This window comes from Acartia tonsa, chromosome 5 (assembly GCF_053477335.1).
Source record: "Acartia tonsa isolate MP-2025a chromosome 5, ASM5347733v1, whole genome shotgun sequence".
Classification (NCBI taxonomy): Eukaryota; Metazoa; Arthropoda; class Copepoda; order Calanoida; family Acartiidae; genus Acartia; species Acartia tonsa.
In genome coordinates this window covers 53099919-53122820 of record NC_137264.1, presented here as the reverse complement: position 1 = coordinate 53122820, position 22902 = coordinate 53099919, and the positions used below count along the sequence as shown (strand labels likewise).

Genomic DNA, 22902 nt, shown 5'->3' with positions numbered 1-22902 from the left:
CAGAGCTTGGCTTTTATGAATGTTATCTTCCTTGTTTTTTTTTTTATAAACATTGGATAAATTCATGAAGGGTTTAGACGGATTGGCGTTTTTTATAGTGTATTGGTCAGTTAAAATCTTTAAAAAGACAGCCCTCTATCATAAAAAGCAGAAGCGAAAAGCAGATTCCCCCTTTAGGTGGTTGAAATTTTCTCGAGTATTAACATTTACAGACAGGCTACTGATTGATTTTTTGGTTGATCGTGCATTGTTATAAACCTCATAAAATTGTCCAAGTAAAATGTATAAAAGTATAAAAAGTATAAAAAGGAACTATAAAAAAAACATATTCCCCTCTAATATATATTATTTGGTGCGCCATCAGTTTCGCAAATTTATTCAAATAATCAGAACCGCAAATAAGTGTTATAGCACAAACTGCTACTTTCCCTTTGCTTAAATCTCACCAAAAATCCTATTTGTATATGCCATTTTATTATTTTTATATTCTGAAACATTATGTAGATACTAGAGTCTGCGCCCCTAGCATCTAGGGGCTTTATATTTGGGATATGGAAGGGCGGAAAAATAGCTTAAAACCATACCCAGGCTTATTTATAAAATGAAATACCCTAAAACCATCTCAGGTCCTATAAGAAGCTTCCCTGTAAAGGAGAACCATATCGGTTCAGTGGTGAGCGAGATCCTTCGCTACAAACAAAAAAAAGCTTAGTACTTTGTATTTAGGATGACAATATGCGGACGTGATGAGACACCATATTATTGTACTCAGGGAGTAAGGGAGGGGACAATGGATCGAATATTCAATTTTTAAGGAGTCTCAGACTTTGGGGACTGGCTTAAAGGGAATGTGCACGAATACAGCAGATTCTGACTGACTTTGGGTACTTGCGCATCAATGCCCCGCTAACTAGCTGAGCTAGTTTTGAATATGCAGACAGAAAAATTTGTTATTAAATGTCCTTTCATGTACAGAAACTCTACTGTGATATATATGTACATATAAAACAATCTAAGAAACGCTTGAATTCAGAGTGTCAGTTATAAATATATGAAAAGGGTTGAGGTAGTTCTAAACAAGATTTTTCTAGTGATTAATTACAGAATGTTTACTACATTGTGATGTGTTGATAATTTAACATTCAAGTAAATGATTTTTTTCTTAGAGCTAATTTTGTTCTAAATTCGGTTACCATGATCCCTTTACAATTTTGGTAAAATTTTCTTGATAAATCTGGTTTTCATTGCTTTTCAGCGAACCCTCTTAAATTGAATTAATTGCCCATTGTCCCCTCCCTTACACCCTGTATTGTACTACATGACATATATAAAAAATGATCTTAACATTTAGAAATAGAAAATATTTATACTACTCAAAGCAATAAAACACATTATTTTTCGACATTTTGACTTATTATTAAATAGCGGCTTCGCCCCTAGTTTTTGTTTGAGGGGGGGGGGGCTTTTTTGGGGTGGGGGGGTAGTCGACCTCCCCTTTAGTCGGACGGTCAGACGGACGGACATTTCGAATTATAGAGTTGCTTCGCTACTAATAACACCTAATGAACCAATGGTGATTGACATACCTAAAATGAAATGAATAAAGTTAGTATTTTTATTTAAACAAGGATGATTTTGTCCATAACCTCTTATGATATTAGATGAGAAAAACAGTAAATTTTAATACATTTAACATCAATTAACGGTTTTGATTTGGTGAGAAGGAGTTGTTTTATTAGGATGACTTTGAAATACTTTGAAATTCAGGCAATTAAAATAACTAAATATCATGTGAAGTAAAATTTTGTGTACATCAAACCGATTTTTGTCCTGATGAATTTCAATTGGACGCGTTTTTTTTAAAACTAATGTTACCGTCGCCGATATTGGGCAAGTTTTAAACCAAAAGTATCGGGAGAAATACAATTTTAATATAATTATTATTTTTAAATATTTATGTCCACAATTACCAATTCTATCATACAATTTAGTTAACATAAAATATTGGAAATAATATAATGTTACTAGCTAATCATAATTAGAGTTAAAATTTTTGTCGCCTAGTGCACTATCCCGAGACAGCGTAAAGTGGCACCAAAAAAATGACGTCATACAATAAAATTGACCAATGAGAGGCAAGTATGCAATGTTATTGACCAATAGTAAAATTTATACTGGCCTCTCATTGGTTATTTTTATCGTATGACGAAGATGATTAAAGTCCCTCCACAGATTATGACGTCATACGATAAAATAACCAATGAGAGGCCAGCATAAATTTTACCATTGGTTAATTACAGTGTACACTGGCCTCTCATTGGCTATTCTATCGTATGACGTCATAATCTGTTGAGGGACTTTAATCATCTTCCATTTGAAATTGCCGAAAATTTAATATTTTATTGAAGTAAAGTTGGAGTAAAACTTGATTTTTTGGTGTAGCTGAAAGGGAAGTGGATAAGAAGGGGAGAAAAAAGGGAAGGTGGTTAAGGGCAAATTTTGTCAAAATCACATTCCCTTTGCCCTGGCATATTAAACACTTATTGGTCAATTTCCAAGTAAAGCAAATAAACTTACGAGTACTTTGTATTATTATCATAGATTAAAGAATAAGTAAACTTTCTAAAAAAAGCAATAGGATGTATTTTAGAGTGCAAAATAATAAAGAAGGTGTCTATATTGTACTTTTAAGGGAAGCTTATTGGCAAGTTTCAACCTTTTTCTCTAACAAAATATAAAGTTAGATAAATGTAAAATGAATCAGCTGTTATAAACTTTTCAGGGAAGGAGATTTAAGGTTATTACAAGGTTTTGTAATAAATAATTTCTTAATCCTAAAGGGTGAGCAAAAAAAAATGCGTAGATTTTTAAAATTCAAATTGCGCGGCTTGTGTAAATGGTAGAAAAAAGGCACGCATATTGTTAAAACCGCTAAGAAGTCTATTTTTAGGAAATATAAAAATGATTCCTATGCTATGTATAGTTTAGGAGCTACGTGTTAAAATGTCCCAACTGACTTAAAACTTAAATTGCGAGTAAATTTTGGGACATTTTACCATCTGGCTCCTAGATTATTTGTAGCACAGGAACCATTCTTATATTTCCAAAAAATACAGTTCATAGCGGTTCTAACGGTATGCGTAACATTTTTCTACTATTAACACAAGCCGCGCAATTTGAAATTAAAAAATGTAGGCATCTCTTTTTGCAAAATATCTTCTCTAATTTTTAGTTATATTTTAAAATTTACTCGCAAGTCAAGTTTTACATCAGTTTGGACATTTTAACACGTAGCTCCTAAACTATACATAGCATAGGAATCATTTTTATATTTCCTGAAAATAGACTTCGTAGCGGTTCTAACGGCATGCGTGCCTTTTTTCTACCATTAACACAAGCCGCGCAATTTAAATTTTAAAAATCTACGCATTTTTTTTTGCTCACCCTTTAACTATATTATTGTTGTAGTTACAGGGTGTCCCTCGTAAACTGGTTTTTTTGAAACGCTTATTACTCCCTTAATATTTGAGCTATCATAGTAAAATAAAAAGTATTTTGCAGCCTACTACTGACCATTTTATGATATAGTGATGAAAAATCCGCAAAGTCAACAGAAAAAAATCTACAAGGTACATAACAGGCTGATTTTAGTGAATATAAGACTAATTCACAAGAAAAATATGCCTTAGTTAACTGTTAAAGCAGCTAGTGGTCAAACGGTGGATCACAAAGACTTACTCCATACATTATAAGAACTTTCATTGTAGTCTAATTAAATTATCTGGTATATTACAGGTTCTTGTGTGCATTTGAATCAAGCTCACATGAAAAATTAAGGCAGAAGATCAATATTATGCTTATTTTCACATATTGTTCACTTATATTACACTTCAGATTCTTGAATATTGGGAATTTTTTGTTTGCCATGTCAAGCCAGTTCTATTAGTGTGCTTAGAAAGTTTGAGCGACCAGCCGTTTGGCCCCTAGCTCATCCTAAAGTTCACAAAGCAAATAATTTCTTCTGGGTTAGTCTAAATTTGATAAAATGAAACTCTTATGTAATACCTCGTAGATTTTTTCCTGTTTATTTTGTGGATTTTTCATCATGATCCCATAAAATGGTCAGTAGTAGGCTGCCAAATACTTTTCATTTTACTAAGATAGCTCAAATATTTAGGGAGTAATAAGCGTTTCAAAAAAACCAGTTTACGAGGGACACCCTGTATATATAATTTATTTAGTTATTTTAAGCAGGGTTAAGTATTATTTCTCCTTATAAAATTACCCATGGAAAAGGGAATGTGATTCTGACAAACAATTCTAAGTGAAAATTTCCCCCCAACTTTCCTTTTTTCTCCTCTTCTCACCCACATCCCTTCCAGTTACACCAAAAAAAACAAGTTTTACTCCAACAAGATATTCATCTTTTGGCAATTTCAAAAGGAATTATTTGGCTGAATAACAGCCACTGAAAATTACCAAATTTTCTTTATCTCTCACTAAAGTAGAAGGCTGCATGTATGTAAATGAGGTATGAATTTCTGACAGGAATAGTCAATATTAAATAGTTGCCATTGAAAGCAGAGAGAGAGAGTGGACAATGAGCTGTTTATTACTCTAGTCTCCAAAGTTTTATAATAACGTTTTCTTATTCGTTGAAATAACAACTTTGGGGACTGTAGTGAATTTTGATTGGTTGATTTATTAAGTTGAGTGTTTAATCATTTCAGCCATTAATTGTAACCTATAGAAAGGGTATTTTTGTGTATCATCATTGGGAATGTACATTAATTTATCGGCCATTGTCTTATCCCATTAGATTCCTACATTGAAAGGGTTAAGAGTGATGGGTTGGTAAGTTGTTAAAAGGGTTAAGGATGGGGGGAATAATTGTTTATAGTAATGCCAGGCTTAAAGGGTTAAGCAATAAAATATTTTTTTTTGTGCATCAATGAAATTTTGCAGGAAGCGTAAGGGATAAGACAATGGATGATATATTGATAAAATGATGATTAACTTTTGTAGTTATTATTGGTAGAAACGTACGGACACTACTAGTTTATAACTAACCAAAAAGAAATCAATACCCAATGTTTTTAGCCAACAAATATGATAACATGGTTATATAACTTTGGGTAACAGCGTAATTTTAATTCTAATGTCCCCTCCTTCTCTGATAAACAAGGATGACAACATTCATAAAAGCGAGGCTCTGAAATGGTAGGACAAACAAACATTAACATTAGTGTACTGTCAGAACTGAATAAACTGAAAATTAATGCATATGTCTATACAAAATTGTATGTAAATTTGTTGCAAAACTGATTTAATACATGTTACTGTTTAAGGACATACTGACATTATTAGGACTTGATTATAGAGATGCTTCGCTTATAATACTATACCTTATAGTAATAGGAATCAGTATTCAAAAATTCAGATGAATAGGATAAATCTAACATTAAAAAATTTGATGTCAAGAAAGTAAAAAATCAGCTTGCTTTAAATGGACGTACGGACTTCCTAGTACTGATTATAGAGTTGCTGCGCTTTCTAAGTCGTACCTAGCTGTTATAGAAATCAGCATGCAAAGTTTGAAATCGATAGGACAAGTCTAACCTGTTTAAATTAACGAAAAGTGCTAACTGTAATGGAAGGACGTACGGACGGACCTACCCTAATTATAGAAAAGCTTCGCTTTTAGAAACTTTTATCTAGGCATTGAACTGGTTTTACAGACAATTATTTATCCCTATTTTCCCAGCCCATCTATGCATGTTCAGTAATATCCCCCAGTTCTATATTTATATACATTACCAGGGAGGCAAGGGATAGGTAAATGGCGGTAAATCCTACATAATATAATCTAGCCAACTAAGTCAGAATTTGACAAAGCAGGGATCTGTAGACAATAGCCGATAAATTGATGTACATCCCCAATGATGTTACACAAAAGTACCCTTTGTATAGCGTAAAATTAGTGGTTGAAACGTTTGAACACTCAACTTAATAAACCAACCAATTAAAATTCAGTAAAGTCCCCAAAGTTTTTTCAGGCCAACGAATAGAATTATAAAACTTTTGTGTAATAAACAGCCCATTGTCCCCCCCTCTCTCTCTCTGAAAACAAAGGTACAATTTTTTACGTCCAATGTCAAATCCCTCTATCCCTGGTATTAATATTAAGATACCCTTCTCTATAAATACCATTATCATTTGCTAAGCCTATTTATCTATCAACTTCTAATTGATGATCTATCTGTCCATCTATCTATCTATTTTTCTACCTATATATATATGTATGTTTGATTTTACTTTATATTTATTTGTGTTAAAATTATGAAGTATTGTTGGCTATGCCCCTAACGACCTCTAAGGGCACTTTAGGGAAGGTGGCAGGGGGAAGAGGGCCCTCCCTTTTCATTCTTTTTATGAATAAATAATTTTTTAAAGAGAGATATTTAAATAGCCAAAAACCTCTCTTGAAATGAGAACCATACCGGTTCAGCGGTTAGCGAGATATTTGGATTTTAAAGTTTCTTTTGTAAGTTTATGCCTTAACGATTAATAAACGAATAAAATTAAAAACTTTATATATAAATTTTAAAATTAATGTATTTTAGACTAAAGCAACGTATTTAATGTTTTAAGCCTATATGATAAAATAGAAGAAAACTTTTCCATTAGGGGTTTTATCTAAAAGCTGCGCTTTAACTAGGTTTATAAGATAATTATAATCATATCATTGTGGATAAAAAAAATTGGCTTATCATGCTTTACCATTACCCCCTTCCTTATTTTGTTTTACTTGATCAAAAATCCCCAAAATAACCCCCCCTCCATTTAACACCCTTGTTAACCAATTGTCTAATTCAGCAAAGTGAATCGCTCCCTCCATAGTTCCCCTTGTAAAAAAAAAATTTCCCCCATATGGGTGTGCATACACTTCCGCAAGAGTATCATATGAGCAGTTCAACAGAACCACAAAACAAAACTGAGAAAAATCCTCAAAAATCACATAAAAAATTTACAGAAATGAAATTAACTCATAGAAGAGTTATTAACATGTGATCTTAAATGATTTTTGTAGATTTAATATGTGATTTTGGAGGATTTTTTACAAAAACAATTTTGCCTCACCAGCGACCCTAATTTTTTTTTTATAGAATCCACCCCTTCTCTTTAGATTCCATTTTAAGCATTAAACACCGCTCTTATTTATTTGCTATTGTGTCATTTTGTTATTATGAAACATCATGAGCATGTGATTGTGATAATATACGGAAATGAAGGCACACTTGTAGAATGACGTATTGAGTATAAACAAGAAAAAACACATGAGAGATAGAAAATAAACTTGTTGTTATGTATTTTTGGCATGTTTTGCTGCAGATTCAGATGTAAATTTATTTAGGTATTTTGTAATTTACTATTGCGTGCTTCAAACTAGAGGTACTATGGTGTTCGTTAGTTTGATTTTTTATTTGGTGGGCATCATTTTTATGGATGTAGTTAGTGATCCTTGTTATTAAAAGCAAAGCTTTTCTGTAATTAGGGTCGGTCCATCCGTAGGTCCGAGACGGATAGCTTTTTTTTTGTCAATTTAGGCATGTTAGAATTGTCCTATCAATTTCAAACTTTGCATGGTGATTCCTGCAGTAATTAGGTACGATTTAGAAAGCGTAGCAACTATATAATCATTACTAGAATGCCCGTACGTTCATTTTAAACATGTTAAATTTTTACTTTTTTAACAACAAATTTTTGTGATATAATTATCGATTGTTCTGATTTTTAGTATACTAAATCCTGGGACAACAAAGTACAATACTATAAGCAAAACAACTGTATAATGAAGTCCTAAAAATGTAAGTATGTCCACAAAAATTATCCTGCATTAAAAAGTTTTTCAACAAATTTACAACAAATTTTGCTTTTACTCTTATTTATTTATATTCTGATTATGTAGTTCTGACACTATACAAGTGTCAATGTCCGTTTGTCCTACCGTTTCAGAGCTTCACTTTTATGGATGTAATGATCCTTGTTGTTACATATATAGATGTAAAAAAATAAAAGTGCAAGTATCTTATGAATATTTAGTTGTGAGCAGAATAATGAATAATTTATTCCGTCAAGTATCCCCCCATACAAATATTAGGGGTACCACGAATTTTGCAAGATTAGAGTACAGAAACCTGACCAATAAGAAAATTAAAGAAAGGATATATATGCATCATAAAGGGCTTTTATGGAATATTATAATTTATCCTGGGTCTTAAATTCAAAATACAATCCTAAAATTGATTTGTTTCTCAGGCATTCAATTTTAAAAAATTGTTTTAACCAATTTATATAATTTTTTATTGTTTTATAAATATAGAGACTTTTAAGATCAAGATCATGACTCTACATTCAATAGGAAGTATTCTTTATTACTTCTTTTTTTGTGGTCTGGAATTTGTAATCAAATATGGCAAATACCATGGTCCCAATGTATGTTTATATATTTATTCAATATATATAATTGATATGTAAAATAACAACAGAAAACGATACAGATGGAAAAAATCAATTTATTAGGATGATTGACTCTAAGTTTCTCAACAGCTGTTAATGGAGAAAAATATCAGGTTAGAATCATCCTATCTTTTTCAAACATTGGAGTAAAGTCCCTTTCGTGACAACGCCTTTCAAAGGGCGCTTCGTCGTGTTTTCACAGTAGCTTTTTCTATTTCTAGCCCCTGCGGGGCAATCACTTAACCTAAAATAAATTAACCTATCAAAAGCTACTTTGAAAATACGACGACACGCCCCTTAAGAACATACTATTGTTTAAGGTATACGATAAATGATTTATTAATTTGGATTCGTTATTATAAGGTTCTTAAGAAAACAAATATAAATGAAAAAGAAAAGAATAGTAAAAGTTGAATGTAAAGATTTTCGAGGTCCTGTCAATTTAACAAAAACTTTTATGTTATCTATCTATCATATTTTATTTTCTTAATGCATTTTAAAGCTTCTCTGCGTTTAAAATGATACAAATATAAATATTAAAACAAAACATAACTTGCTACTTATGAAGATTAGCATCCTTGTTAAAAAAGCAAGGAAACCTTGGTTCCTAAGTAGTACTAAAATTATTGAAGTCGAAAGGAAAAAAAATATCCAGTTCATTCACTGAAAGTTTTTTTTTGTATGTTTGCGCACGGGACAAAGCGAGTAAGTGCATAGGTATTGGTGTTCTAAGGTAATAAAGGACGATTTGACACTAAGTGTGGCGTAGCAGCATTATCCAGGGAGTAAGGGAGGGGACAATGGATAGAATATTCAATTTTTAGGAGTCTCAGACTTTGCGTACTGGCTTACAGGGAATGTGCAAGAATTTAGCAGTTTCTGACTGACTTTGGGTACTAGCGCACAAAATGCCGCTAACTCGTTTGCTAGTTTTGAATATTGCAGACAAGTATCAATAAACTTAATTTGTTATGATGTGGCTGGTTTGAACAATTTTTTTCTCTCCAGAAAATAACATTTCATAGATGAAAATTTTATTGTGATATTTGTTTAATAAACAATCTAAGAATCCAATTAAATTTTGCGTTATGGGGCTATGGGTTGAATGGGTCCCAGGGAGATTTTTCTAGTTATTAATTACAGAATGGTTACGTCAGTCTGATGTGCTGGTAATCTAATTTTTAAATGAATGATTTTTTCTTGGAACTTTCTTCTTATATTATTGTTTTCAGTATTATATTAACTCTCCCTTTAAATTTTCTGGATTAATCTGGATTTCAAGGCCTTTCAGCAAATACTCTTAAATTGAATTAATTGCCCATTGTCCCCTCCTTTACTCTCTGAGCATTTGAATGTCTGTCACTAAGACTCTATTCTTGACTTTTATACAGGGATAGGACAAGGGACAATAAATCATTCGTTCCCAACCAACCTAAGTGTAAAATTCTACCTTTGATACGTAATAAACATGAGAAGGAAGGGTTGTAGAATAATTATTCTCCTATTGACCCCTCCTCCAACCCTGACTATTTATTGCTGTCATAATAAGGAAAAAAAACTTTGTTAAGAACTTTTGTAATGACGCAAACTAGATAACAATTCGATCGATAAAAATATAGCTAGATAGATATATAATTAATTATATAGAAAGTTAGATAGATATATAATAGATTTGTTTAAGGAAGATAGATAATAAGATATATTTACAAAGTAGACAGGTGTTATTTCATTCTCTACTGGACCGATTGGGCGAATATCCAAGAGGTAGTCTTACCAGATACTTAAGAGTAGGGTTGGGCCGGATACTTTTTGGCCGAATACCGAATATCCGGCTGATTTCTAATATTGGATATCCAGTTCCTTCAGGTATATCTGACTAACGTTTGATATCCGGCAAGATACCGGATACTCGGCCGGATATTAAAAATGGATGGATATCCGGCCAAACCGGATATCCGACCCACTTAAGAGTCTAGACTTTGTTCTTTAGGTGATGTTTCTGATTAGGTAACAAAGTCCTTTCCTCCAAGTGCCTATCGAGCACTCCCCCCCCCCCCCAACCTTTTTATTTGAACAGAAACCGTCCAGATTTATATCAAAAGTAAGATAATTATTGTAATTATATTGTAATTTTAGTTTTGATTAAGGAATAAAAGGATTACCATTTATCTATCTATATGAAGCGAAGCTATTCTATAACTAGGGCACGTCCGTACGTCCGTCCCAACATTACTTGCTTTAATATTTGTCATTTAAACTTATAGATGATGAAAGTTTAAATTATGGAAAGAAAACGAAGTAGCGGGTTTCGTCGTATTTTCCTATTTCTAGCCCCCGCTGGGGGCTCGAACCCTATGAGCCTATTTCTAAACATTGCAGAGCAATCATTAACATTTACCTAAGCTAACCTAACCTAAAAAAAAATATCAAAAGCTACTGTGAAAATACGACGCAACTTGCTACTTAGTAATCTATCTATGATCCAAAATTTTCACAATGTTTTTGTTTGTATTACTTATTACAGTTTACTGTTCTTTGTTTATTTAAGCTACTTTGAAGCTTTTTGTTTTGCTTTGTTAATGCTGTGCTACTTATGGACGTAATAATCCTTGTTCTATTTGTAGATAATTAAAGTGATAAAAGGATTTGTTTTCAGTGATTTGTATATCTATATCTTTATATTTATCGATCTATGTTCAAACAATCAAGCTATAAGAATCAAAGGGTTAGCTCATTATAACTTTTTGTGCAATTTTTAAATTAGTTTGATATAATATATCGTATTCATTCGAAACCGATTAATATCCGGTGGATTAGAACCGGTTCTCATCCATACGAAAAAAACTATGTCTATCATCGCATTATCCAGTTTTCTATGAATATAAAAGTGTACAATCATAAGATTAAACCAGTTTTTTTAGCCCGTGCCTTCGGTACATTTCATATCCTAGGAAAGCTGTTTATAATACGATGCGAGAAATCACTATTCCTTATATCGATGCTATGTAAGTCATGACCACTTTTTGTATGTGAATTCGTCGACATGAATTATTACATTTACAAGTGGGCATCGTTTTGCCTAGTGTTAAATTATCATAAAGATCCTAAATAATCCATACATAACAGTATTCTAATGATGACTATATATATAATTCTTTAGACTTGTGGAGATGTTTTTCTGTTCTACTAACTTAACTATCTGTAATACAAAGTAGAATGATGTCTGTCCGTCCGTCTGTCTGTCTGTCTGTCTGTCCGTCCCTTAAATCTCGGTAACCACTGAACCGATCGGATTCTACTCTTCAGGGAATATACCTACTGGTCCTGTGGTGGTTTTAGGCTATTTTCTTGGGGGGTGGGACACCCACAACCCCCCCAAAAAAGAAAAAAATACCCCCTCAATTTTTTAAAAATTATTTAAAATTTGGGGGGGCATCTCCAGAGGTAATTATTTTTTTTCCTTTAATTACCTCTTAAGGCAAAGCCCCTAGAGGCTAGGGGCGAAGCCGCTAGTTGATTATATAATGTATATCAACACAAGATTATATAATGGAAGGATAAGATAATATTAATTAGTCCAATCTCAACAGGGGTCTTTAGGGTTAAGACAATGGACGAAAATTCGAAGTTTTGTACCAACAAATCAAGATTTGATAAAAGTTTCACAGCCAACGAATGAGAGATCGTTTTGTGATATTTTGTCTAACAGCTGAAATGTCCCCCTTCTTTTTTTTTTTTTGAAAATTAGAGGTAATGGCTTTCTTAACACATCGAATATTCCCTATTTATATATGTTTTAGATTCTCTGATAGACAGACAGACTACTAGAACTGATTATAAGTAGCTGCGCTTCTTATACGTAATTGTCTAGACGTACAGACTAGTAGAACTGACCTAAAAATGACATCCATCTTCTATATTGTTAAATGGCATACATCCTTATTTAATGGCGGAAAGAAAAACATAGAATAGCTACGCACCTAATAAAGTTCAAAGTGGCAATAGACGGACGGACAAACTAAACTAACTAAAGAGTAGCTTCGCTACTAATAAAGGGTCAAGATGTAATGGGATATCGATTTACTAAACTAAGAGTTGGCAAACAAACAATATATCTCTCCCCCTCTCCCTCACTCTCTCTCCCTCCATCAACTTCTCTCTCTCTCTCTCCCTCACTCTCTCTCCCTCCATCAACATCTCTCTTTCTTTCTCTCTCTCACTATCTCCCTTTATCGTAATATCGCACGCTGTACTACTGGACGCAAATTGTCGAAGGGTATTTCCCTCACATGAGCAAATCCATATAGATCTGTATTAATATTGTAGGTATGAAATAAAAATTAGTTTAAATCATATCATCTCATTCTTTCAATGATTTGTCAAATAGATAGATAGCATTTCAAATTATAAATATCACATATATTTATTATATTTTTTTCCATATTCTTTTATTACACTAGGATCATAGTGTGCTGTATCTATCTATCTGTCTGAGTTCCATATCCTTTATTACACTAGGAGCATAGTGTGCTGTATCTATCTATCTGTCTGAGTTCCATATCCTTTATTACACTAGGAGCATAGTGTGCTATATCTATCTATCTGTTCCATATCCTTTATTACACTAGGAGCATAATGTGCTGTATCTATCTATCTGTCTGTGTTCCATATCCTTTATTACACTAGGAGCATAGTGTGCTGTATCTATCTATCTGTCTGAGTTCCATATCCTTTATTACACTAGGAGCATAGTGTGCTGTATCTATCTATCTGTCTGTGTTCCATATCCTTTATTACACTAGGAGCATAGTGTGCTGTATCTATCTATCTGTCTGTGTTCCATATCCTTTATTACACTAGGAGCATAGTGTGCTGTATCTATCTATCTGTCTGAGTTCCATATCCTTTATTACACTAGGAGCATAGTGTGCTGTATCTATCTATCTGTCTGTGTTCCATATCCTTTATTACACTAGGAGCATAGTGTGCTGTATCTATCTATCTGTCTGTGTTCCATATCCTTTATTACACTAGGAGCATAGTGTGCTGTATCTATCTATCTGTCTGAGTTCCATATCCTTTATTACACTAGGAGCATAGTGTGCTGTATCTATCTATCTGTCTGTGTTCCATATCCTTTATTACACTAGGAGCATAGTGTGCTGTATCTATCTATCTGTCTGAGTTCCATATCCTTTATTACACTAGGAGCATAGTGTGCTATATCTATCTATCTGTTCCATATCCTTTATTACACTAGGAGCATAATGTGCTGTATCTATCTATCTGTCTGTGTTACATATCCTTTATTACACTAGGAGCATAGTGTGCTGTATCTATCTATCTGTCTGTGTTCCATATCCTTTATTACACTAGGAGCATAGTGTGCTGTATCTATCTATCTGTCTGAGTTCCATATCCTTTATTACACTAGGAGCATAGTGTGCTGTATCTATCTATCTGTCTGAGTTCCATATCCTTTATTACACACTCCCACTAATCCATTTGGCAAGAAAATTAAGAAAACAACTTCATCTAGTGGTTGTCCTCCAAAACTACAAAAAAATTAATTAAAGGAAATTTTATCACATCTCATTATTATAGAAAAATGTCCTTTTCTAGGGAAATTAATATTATTTTAAGCAAATGGAAATAAATAGGAAATCATAGAGCTCGCAAATAAATTATATCATTAAACTGATAAGATTCTCCATTTTAAAAAGCTCCTAAGTTTTTATTGTGACGTTGAGGGTGGTCCTTTGAGTCTTTTATGATTTAAACTATATTTAAACTTTAATATAGCGGACAGTTTGTAATACTGAAGCTACAGGTCTCGAAAAATGCAGGTCCAAATTTGTTTTACTTTTCAGGCAAACTTTTCAAATGTCTTGAGGACAAACCCCAAACTGTCCAGATTTGAGCAAGACGATTCCAGTAACGTCATATACGTTTCGGGAAAGAAAAAGGTAAGGGGTGAAGAAAATCTCTTCAAAAGAGATGGGAGAAAAGAGAAGAGATTTTCTTCCCCCCTTCTCTTTTTATATGACGTCACAGGAATCGTCTTGCTCAAATCTGGACAGTTTGGGGTTTGTCGTCTTGAGGTGAATTTTGGCTATTTTCCTGACCCCTTCCTGGAGGCTAGGGGCGAAGGAACTAGTCTTACTAAAGATACGTATACAATTCGCTATTTTAAAATTTCATATTTTCGTATGGATGTGTAATCCAAATTTTAAGTCATAAAACTTTAGCATGTTACAGTTTATTGTTTGTAAGAATCATCAGCTTGCTTTAAAACTTTCTAAAATTGTTATACTGTGATTTCATCCATTTTAAGTCAAGCACATTTTTGCAATTTTTACTTTTTTTCACCATAAGATCTCCCCCATAATACCATAACAGACTTTTCAGGGGGTTGGGAAGGGAAACAGCGTAAAGTGCCTCGAAAAAAATGACCAATGAGAGGCCAGTATCAATTTTTCCATTGGTCATTTACATTGTATACTGGCCTATCATTGGTCATTTTATTGTATTACGTAATTTTTTGGCGGCACTTTATGCTGTTTCTGGGGAAGAACAACAGAATTCATATAAATCTACACTTCTTTCTCCCTCCACTCACATTCATTTTTCATCGACCATTGACAGAATCTCGAGCATTGATATATCCCAAGATCCCTGCGAGCATATACTAAATTGTACTAATTGCTTGATAACATGGGCAGAAATCTTTTCTAAGACAATTTAAGGATTACTGAAACTGGATCATTATAACTATTTCCCCGCATTTTCAGCCATATTTGACCTGATCATTATATTATATCCTTCTATAAATTGGAATGTCTGTCTGTCTGTCTGTCTGTGTGTATTTGCATGTCTGTAAAATTTCGTTAACCACTGGACCTATATGAATCTTAATTACAAGGAATCAAGGTTTTATCTTTATATTCCAAAAAGATTAACATACAATTAAAAAATTACCCACTTAATTCTTTGGATCATGTAAAGAAAACGAAGTAGCGGTTTTCGTCGTATTTTCACAATAGCTTTTCTCCAATTTCTAGACACTGCAGGGGGCTCTATACCTATCGAAGGCAATTCTTAACATTTACCTAACCTAAACTAAAAAACTCACCCTCAACCCCCAAAAGAAAAATTACCCCCTCAAGGCTTACACCTCTTGGCAAATACCAAATCTCCCGTATTTTATATGTATTGTATATAAAAAAAGATACCTAAAAATAAATATCTTTATCTAATTTGTATTGTTTGTCCAAGGATTTATCATGAATAATAGGCTTTTTCTTATGCAATAAAGGTATTGATAAAAATCATATTATGACACTAAAACATTATTTATATTGTTTTGCGTCCTTAGCCTTATAGATCTTATATATGGTATCAAGAATAAAAGGATTTAAATTTTTCCGTTTTACATACATAACAATACAGACATCTTGCTATTTAAGTAACTAGCGGCTTCGCCCCTAGCCTCGAGGGGGAGATTTTTCATTTTTTGGGGGGGGTTGGGGGTGACCCACCCCCCAAGAAAATAGTTATAAACCTTCCCGGGACCTATGAGAAGCTACCTTGTAAAGGAGAACACGATCAGTTCAGCGGTTAGCGAGATCCTTCGCTACAAACAAACAGACAAATAAACAGACATCTTTCTACTTTGTATTATAGATTGAAAATACAAAAATATTAGAAGCCTAAAAATTTAGAATGTTCTACGAGCTTTTCTTTAATTCAATTAGTCTTTCTTTATGTTCGTCTGTCCGTCTGTCATAAGATAAAAAGATTGTCAAGATTAATAAAAGCAAAGCTCTGAAACGGTAGGACAAACGAACATTAACGCTTGTAGAGTGTCAGAACTAGTTAATCAAAACATGAATGTTTAAGGACATATGTATTTACATTTTTAGGACTTGAGTATATAGTTGCTTCGCTTATAAAATTGTACTTTCTTGTTCTAGAATCAAAAATCAAAAATCAAATTAATCGGATAATTATATGATATAAAAAAGTTTAAAAGTTTAAAATGGTCGTACATACATTCTGGTAATGATAATGGCATTGTTACGCATTCTAAATTCTAACATAAATAAATTAACGAAAAAAAGCTATCCGTTCAGGACGGACGGACGGACCTACCCTAATCATAGGAAAGCTCCGCTTTTATATGGGTGTTTTCGTCCTTGTTTACTATTTAGTAAATTAGTATCAAAAAAGCTAGAAAAAAAAACACTTTACTATTTACAGAAGGGCAAAAAATGCACTTAAGAGCATAACCAAACCCTTTCTCTTTACTTTTGTGCAATTTTTGTATAATAACTTTTTCTTCTTGTTTGGGGAATGGTAGAATCGTTCTTTCCATTTAAAACAAAATTTAGATCTTTAAAATAATATTTTTTTGCTTTTAACTAAAAACGCACGGTTTCCCAACTTAGCTGTACAGACGGACAGAGTAAGTTTAAGAGTAGCTAACTTTCTAAATATAATTAAAACATATTACGGGTATAGTCCCTTTCGGGAAAACGCCTCTTAAGGGGCGTTGTGTCGTATTTTCACAGCAGCTTTTGATAGGTTATTTTAGGTTAGGTAAGGTGATTACCCTATAGGATTAAGGCATTTGGCTCCGCAGGGCTAAAGCTCCCCGAAGGGGCTAGAAATATGAGAAAAGCTATTGTGAAAATGGATATCCGTGAAAATACGACAAGTAGCCCCTTAAGAGGCGTTGTCACGAAAGCGACTATACCCCATATTCCTTTCATTATATATACGAAATAAAAACATCTTACAAAAATTAGAAAGGTACACTTAGACCAAGAGTCATTTTAATAGTTTTATTTTGTGTCTTCTTGACTTTAACAGCACATTAGATAGCAATATCATTCTCTTTAGTGGCACATCTATAGAGGGTTGGGACATTTGACTGTTACTGAAAGTTCTCTTATTTGTTGGCTTTAAAGCTTTGGGGGATTTTATTTAATGAGTGGTACAATAAACAGTGAAAACTTTTCCACAAATGATTTAAAATGGAATAACAAATTTGTTGTCTTTTAATATAACTACAAAACAAAAATTAAATCCAAAGACTCTGTTATTTCAGGTTTTAATTGACGTAAACATGCAAAATTTGAGTTGATTTGATTTTAACTCTTCCATAAAACGTTCTCTAGCTTCATATTCAAGAATGAGCAAGTAATATTGATTCTATCTTTGAAAACAAACTGACGAATCAACTAAATTTTATATTAAATATTCTTTAGTATAGAAAATATTAATATTTTCACCCGTCCATCCTGAATAGCAGCTAGAAAATTGCGTTTTCCCCTAAACGGACAGAGAAACATTTCGAACTATAGAGTAGCTTCGCATTAAGTAAATATAGGTTAATGTGGTCTTATTAGGAGGCTTTTGACGTAAAATAATATAAAATTACCGCTTTAGCTGTATAAAATTTGGAATATCAATTTAAAAGTTTATGTTTAAGAAACCTTATAGTTTAATGTACATACGTCTTTTCTTACATGCTTTTTCCCCCATCAATCCTCTCTTTAAAAAAGCGAAGCTATATTACATAGATATGTTTCTGTATGTTATAAAATGTCTTATAGCTTTATATGTAACTAGCGGCTACGCCCCTACAGGCCTCTAGGGACGCGTAAAAATGTTTCTTTTCAAGCTATTTTCAAATCAGCTATTTACCAAAAATATTTTTTTCGCCGATGGTGTTAGTTATGATTTTAGCTAATTGCAAAAAATGTCCGCAGGGCGGCGTTTTTATTTTTTTTTTGTCGATTTTTTTGGGTAGAGTGGCTGTACTTTCCCCAATAGTTATAAACCTTCCCGGGACCTATGAGAACCTACCCTGTTAAGAAGAACCCGAACACACAAACACACAGACAAACAGACATCCTGTTACTTTTTTATAAGGATGTTCCATTTAAACAAATTACTTTTAATTTTTTTTTTAAATTAGTAATTACTATAAAAATAATATTTCTACAAAAACAATTTTGCAATGAAACAATTTTAATAACATTAACTATATAATTTTTTGTCATGCTTTTTGGAATTGTCATACTCGTATATTTTATATTAAAGCAAAAAAATATCATCTACGTTTATTCGCTTGAAATATTTGGTTAGGTTTTAAAAAATATATTCATATACATGACGTTTATCCCATTATATAAAGTAGTAAGGATTTTTTTTGTTTGAAGCTTAGGATCTCAATGACAATAAATACTTAACTGATTAATTCTCCTTTATATGTAAGCTTCACATTGGTTCTAAAATTATAATAGGCAATTCTATTTATAGATTTTAGCCTTGTGATAGTTTTAGGCTATTTTATCCCCTTATAAACCCTTTTCAATACAGAGTCCTTAGATGCTAGGGCCTAACCGCTAGTACGAATATAAACTAAAATAAAATAACATCTTTTTATTATAGAATAATTGAAAGCCCAGACAAAAATTTGATATTCATATATTATAAAGTTTCTTAAAACCTAACATATTTAATGAATCTAAAGAAACATGGGCAGTTGTTGATTTTTTTTCTATTAAAACAACGTTTTTACATAAAATTAACTAAATAATATTTTACATACAAAGTAAAATTTAAAATTTATGCAATAATGTATTCACACATAAAGAATGCCTTTAAAGTATAAGGTTAAATCTTGAATAATAAAAATATAGAATAGCTATTAGAGGTAAAACTTCTAGAATATCTAGTTTTTATGTTTCTATTTTTTTTGAATAATAGACAAATTATTAGATGCACCAATTTAAATATAATCTTAGTAAAAGCAGTCACTTTGTTAAATGGGCATGTTATAGATCTTTATGATTAAAAACCTTACTATGAACAGTCTATAAATCATTGGTTTGATGTATCTATATTGAACATCGGCTCCTGCTTGCATCTAACTTTTTAAAAGCGCAGCTTCTCTTTTGATATTCTGTCTGTATGTCTTGCTTTACTGCCATTATCGTATCACACTGCATCAAGTTTTAATTGCTTATACATATAAAATTTATGAAAGATGTGGAATGTATGTATTAAAGTTTTTGAGAGGGATAATAGACAACCCACCCACAATCGTAAATTTAAAAATCTAACTTAATTTTCCAAAACCGAAAAAATGGTTATTCCCCATAATTCACAAGCCCTAGAGGCAACTAAAATAATTTTTATTTGCTTACATTTCAAACCTTTAAAATTTGTTTCGCTGTACAAGATGTAATTGTTCTTGTCAGTTTTGCAACTCAATTTTAAAAACTTGGATATTTTGAAAACTTCAATACATATTTGCTTGTGTCTATATGCTTCTAGCCCGGGGTGGGTATTGGTAGCCCGCAATCCCTTTAAAATACTTTAAAACCTGCCCATACGTTTTTCTTAAATATAAAATCTTTTCAAAAATGGAAAAAAATGTCTAAAAACTATGTAAAGCATATGTTGTTTTTCACCATATCTAAAAGTACACTTGCAAAAAAGGTTTTCTTCGTGCTTTCACATAGCCTTAATAATCCCCCCCTCCTCTTAATTTTGAAATAATTTTTATAATAAAATAACAGGTTCTATGTGAGTCTTTGTGCACCAAGGGATCTCACTAATTACTGAACCAATATGGTTCTCCTTTACTTTGTAGCTTCTCATAGGTCCTGGTAAGGTTTATAACTATTTTGGGGGAGGGTACCCCCACTATCCCAAGAGAAATCACCCCTAGAAAATAATGACCCCCTCCTAAATAATTTTTAAAACTTTTTCTTTAAGAAACTGTAATTGTAAGGGGGGGGGGGGTCGACTTCTCCCCCAACCCAAGGGCCCCTATATGCCTCTAGAGGCGTATCTGCTGCTAGTATTAAAATAAGGTGAAAGGGTTAGTTCACCGCTTGTTCTTTTATCACTGTAATTCAGGTTAGGTTTAGGTTTGATTGGATTTGATATCCCGCAGGTGTTAAATTAAGAAGACAATGAAAGTCCCCCAATGACGTCATACGAATGAGGGATGAGTGGGAAAGAAAACCCCTAAAAAAGAAATGGATAATCTCCCGTTTTTATGACGTAACATGCTGATTTTTTGGGGGACTTTCTTCGTCTTTTTGAATTAGGCATAGGAAATTTATCCCCTACCTCCAATCTTTACCATTATCCAATGACTGTATGAACTTGTGAACGTTATATTACTTGAAATTATTGATTATAAGGTTGCTACGCCTTCATGTACTTTTTAAAAAGAATTTAAATAAAAGTGACCACCCATTCTCAAAATCTTTAAGGAAAGGTTTAGACTTTTAAAATAAAATGTGTACTTTAAAATCTTAAAGAATTGAAACCATTAACTCTTGAAACATCCCAAAATGGGGGTGGTTCAAAAACATTACCATAAATCTAATTGTTTTAGAAATTCTACCAATTTTTCTTCAATTCTTATACCTAACCGTAATATAAAAAGGAAAAATCTCCGGTTAGAGATATTTTTAGTTAGGATAAAGTTTTTAATTTTAACTCGTTATAACTTAGGCTTATACAAATCTTCAACATAAGAAAATCTTCTAAACAATAAGTTCCTACCTGTTTGTCCCTTGCCTAACGTCTTATCCAGCCTGTATGGCCCCACATATTGTGCCTGGGAGGGCTCTCCAGCGCCCCCAGAGCCCCCGCCCCCGGCGCCTCCTTCTTCCTTAGACATCTTGGCTCAAATTCGCGCCACGGTAACAGCACCCCTACGTTTAAGGGGACGTTGCAAGTAAGGGAGCTGGGTTACTACTATCACTGTAGAGTTGCTGCGCTACTTATATAGTGGCCTAATGCATGGCCACTCTAACCAGCTGCAACTTTGAAGAAAAATCACTAAAACTTCACGTTTCACGAGCCGGAATTATCTTAAAATCACGTGATCCACTGATTAAGATGACAACAATAACAACAAAAACCGGTTTTTATGTGCAATACTCTGAAATGGCGCTGAAATCGCCGATTTTGCAACAGTATGCTGGTTCTGCAAACCAAAATTAACGACCGCCGTTTTCACAGAGGCGTTTTGGATAACATTACTAGTGGATAATCACTGTTTTTTTGAAAAATATTTTATTTACAAATCTAGTGATTATATGGCTTTTAGCTCGTATCAGCCATGTTAAAATTTGTGAACTGCCTCAGTGCTGAATATTGAAGAGGAGTGAGAGAGAGAGAGAGAAAACCCCTCCACTACCATTTTTCACCCTTCCCTAGAAAAACAACTTGTCCTCCTATATATCAAACCCATCCCCCCTCCCTCCCCCTCTGTTATATTCGGCCTGCCCTGCCTTGGTCTTTGCTCTCTTCCCCTTCCCCTCCACTTTCCTCTCTTTGGTATGGCAGTCTTCTCTGGGAGTACCAACCACATTCTGCCAGTCTCTGGGAGTAACGTCGGAGGTTACAACAAAAATCCTCCAAAATTTTCATGTTTCCTAGATTTTCTCACAAAAACTAATGGATTTTCTATTTTATTTACCTTTAAAAATAATAATTATGTATTTTCATGATTATTGATGGTATATTTTTGGCAAAAAATAATCTAATATGGACAAACTTTTGTTCCCCCTGTTGTTTGTCCCATAACCAATACCAACTTCTCTTTCCCTTGCTCCTCCCATCGTATGCCTAACTCTCCCCCCCCCCCCACCCCTGTGCGGCCTCGAAAAGTCTTATGATCATACAACTACACTTTCTACCAGCTACAAAACATTAATTTCTGCATTTTTATGTCCTTTTCATTTTATTATTCCAACATAAAATAAAAATAAAATTGTTTCTTGGACAAAAATACATCATTTCCCAAAACTTCCAAAAGTTTCCCATGAAAAATGGCGCCAAAAATGACCATATGTTTTAAAACACTTGTTGTGATATATATTTAACACAGCTGTTTGATATCTATCTTTTATTCCCTTATATTATATTATATCATTAATTTCAGACTTATAGATAATTTTAAACAGAATGGTTTTATGGTTTTCTATCTGATATAAAAATATAAGATAGATTGATAGAAAAGCATTGATTATAAGGCATATAATGTTATGCATCTATTTAGAAATGTATGTTATGAATATGTATTATTAAAAATTTCCCCCAGTCATTCATATATTTAGAAGAGTTCATATGAAAAAGTATTTAAAGGAACAGCCAAAAAATTTTCTTGTATCCAAAGAAATAAGAACAACAACATCTTTGAGTAGCGAAGCAAAAAAAACAGAAACAAACGGATTTATATCATTCTTTTAGTGGTCATAAGAGAGAGAGAGAGAGAGAGAGAGAAAAAAAATATATAGAAGATTGCGAATATTATTACATAGAATTAACACCAAAAAAATAGGTTCA

The 22902-nt window shown here is 32.8% G+C and overlaps 1 protein-coding gene across 3 annotated transcripts in view; it reads right to left on the bottom strand.

Annotated features, from left to right (window-relative positions):
• LOC145319831 (serine/threonine-protein kinase BRSK2-like) overlaps window positions 1-21682 on the bottom strand; it is a 199242-nt gene extending 177560 nt beyond the window's left edge. For all 3 annotated transcript variants that reach the window (XM_080162196.1, XM_080162198.1, XM_080162197.1), the window contains exon 1: window positions 21112-21682. In XM_080162196.1, the coding sequence (XP_080018322.1) occupies window positions 21112-21229 (118 nt within the window). In that variant the 5' untranslated portion in view covers window positions 21230-21682. The remainder of the gene's footprint in view (window positions 1-21111) is intronic.
• Window positions 21683-22902: the final 1220 nt, after the last annotated feature.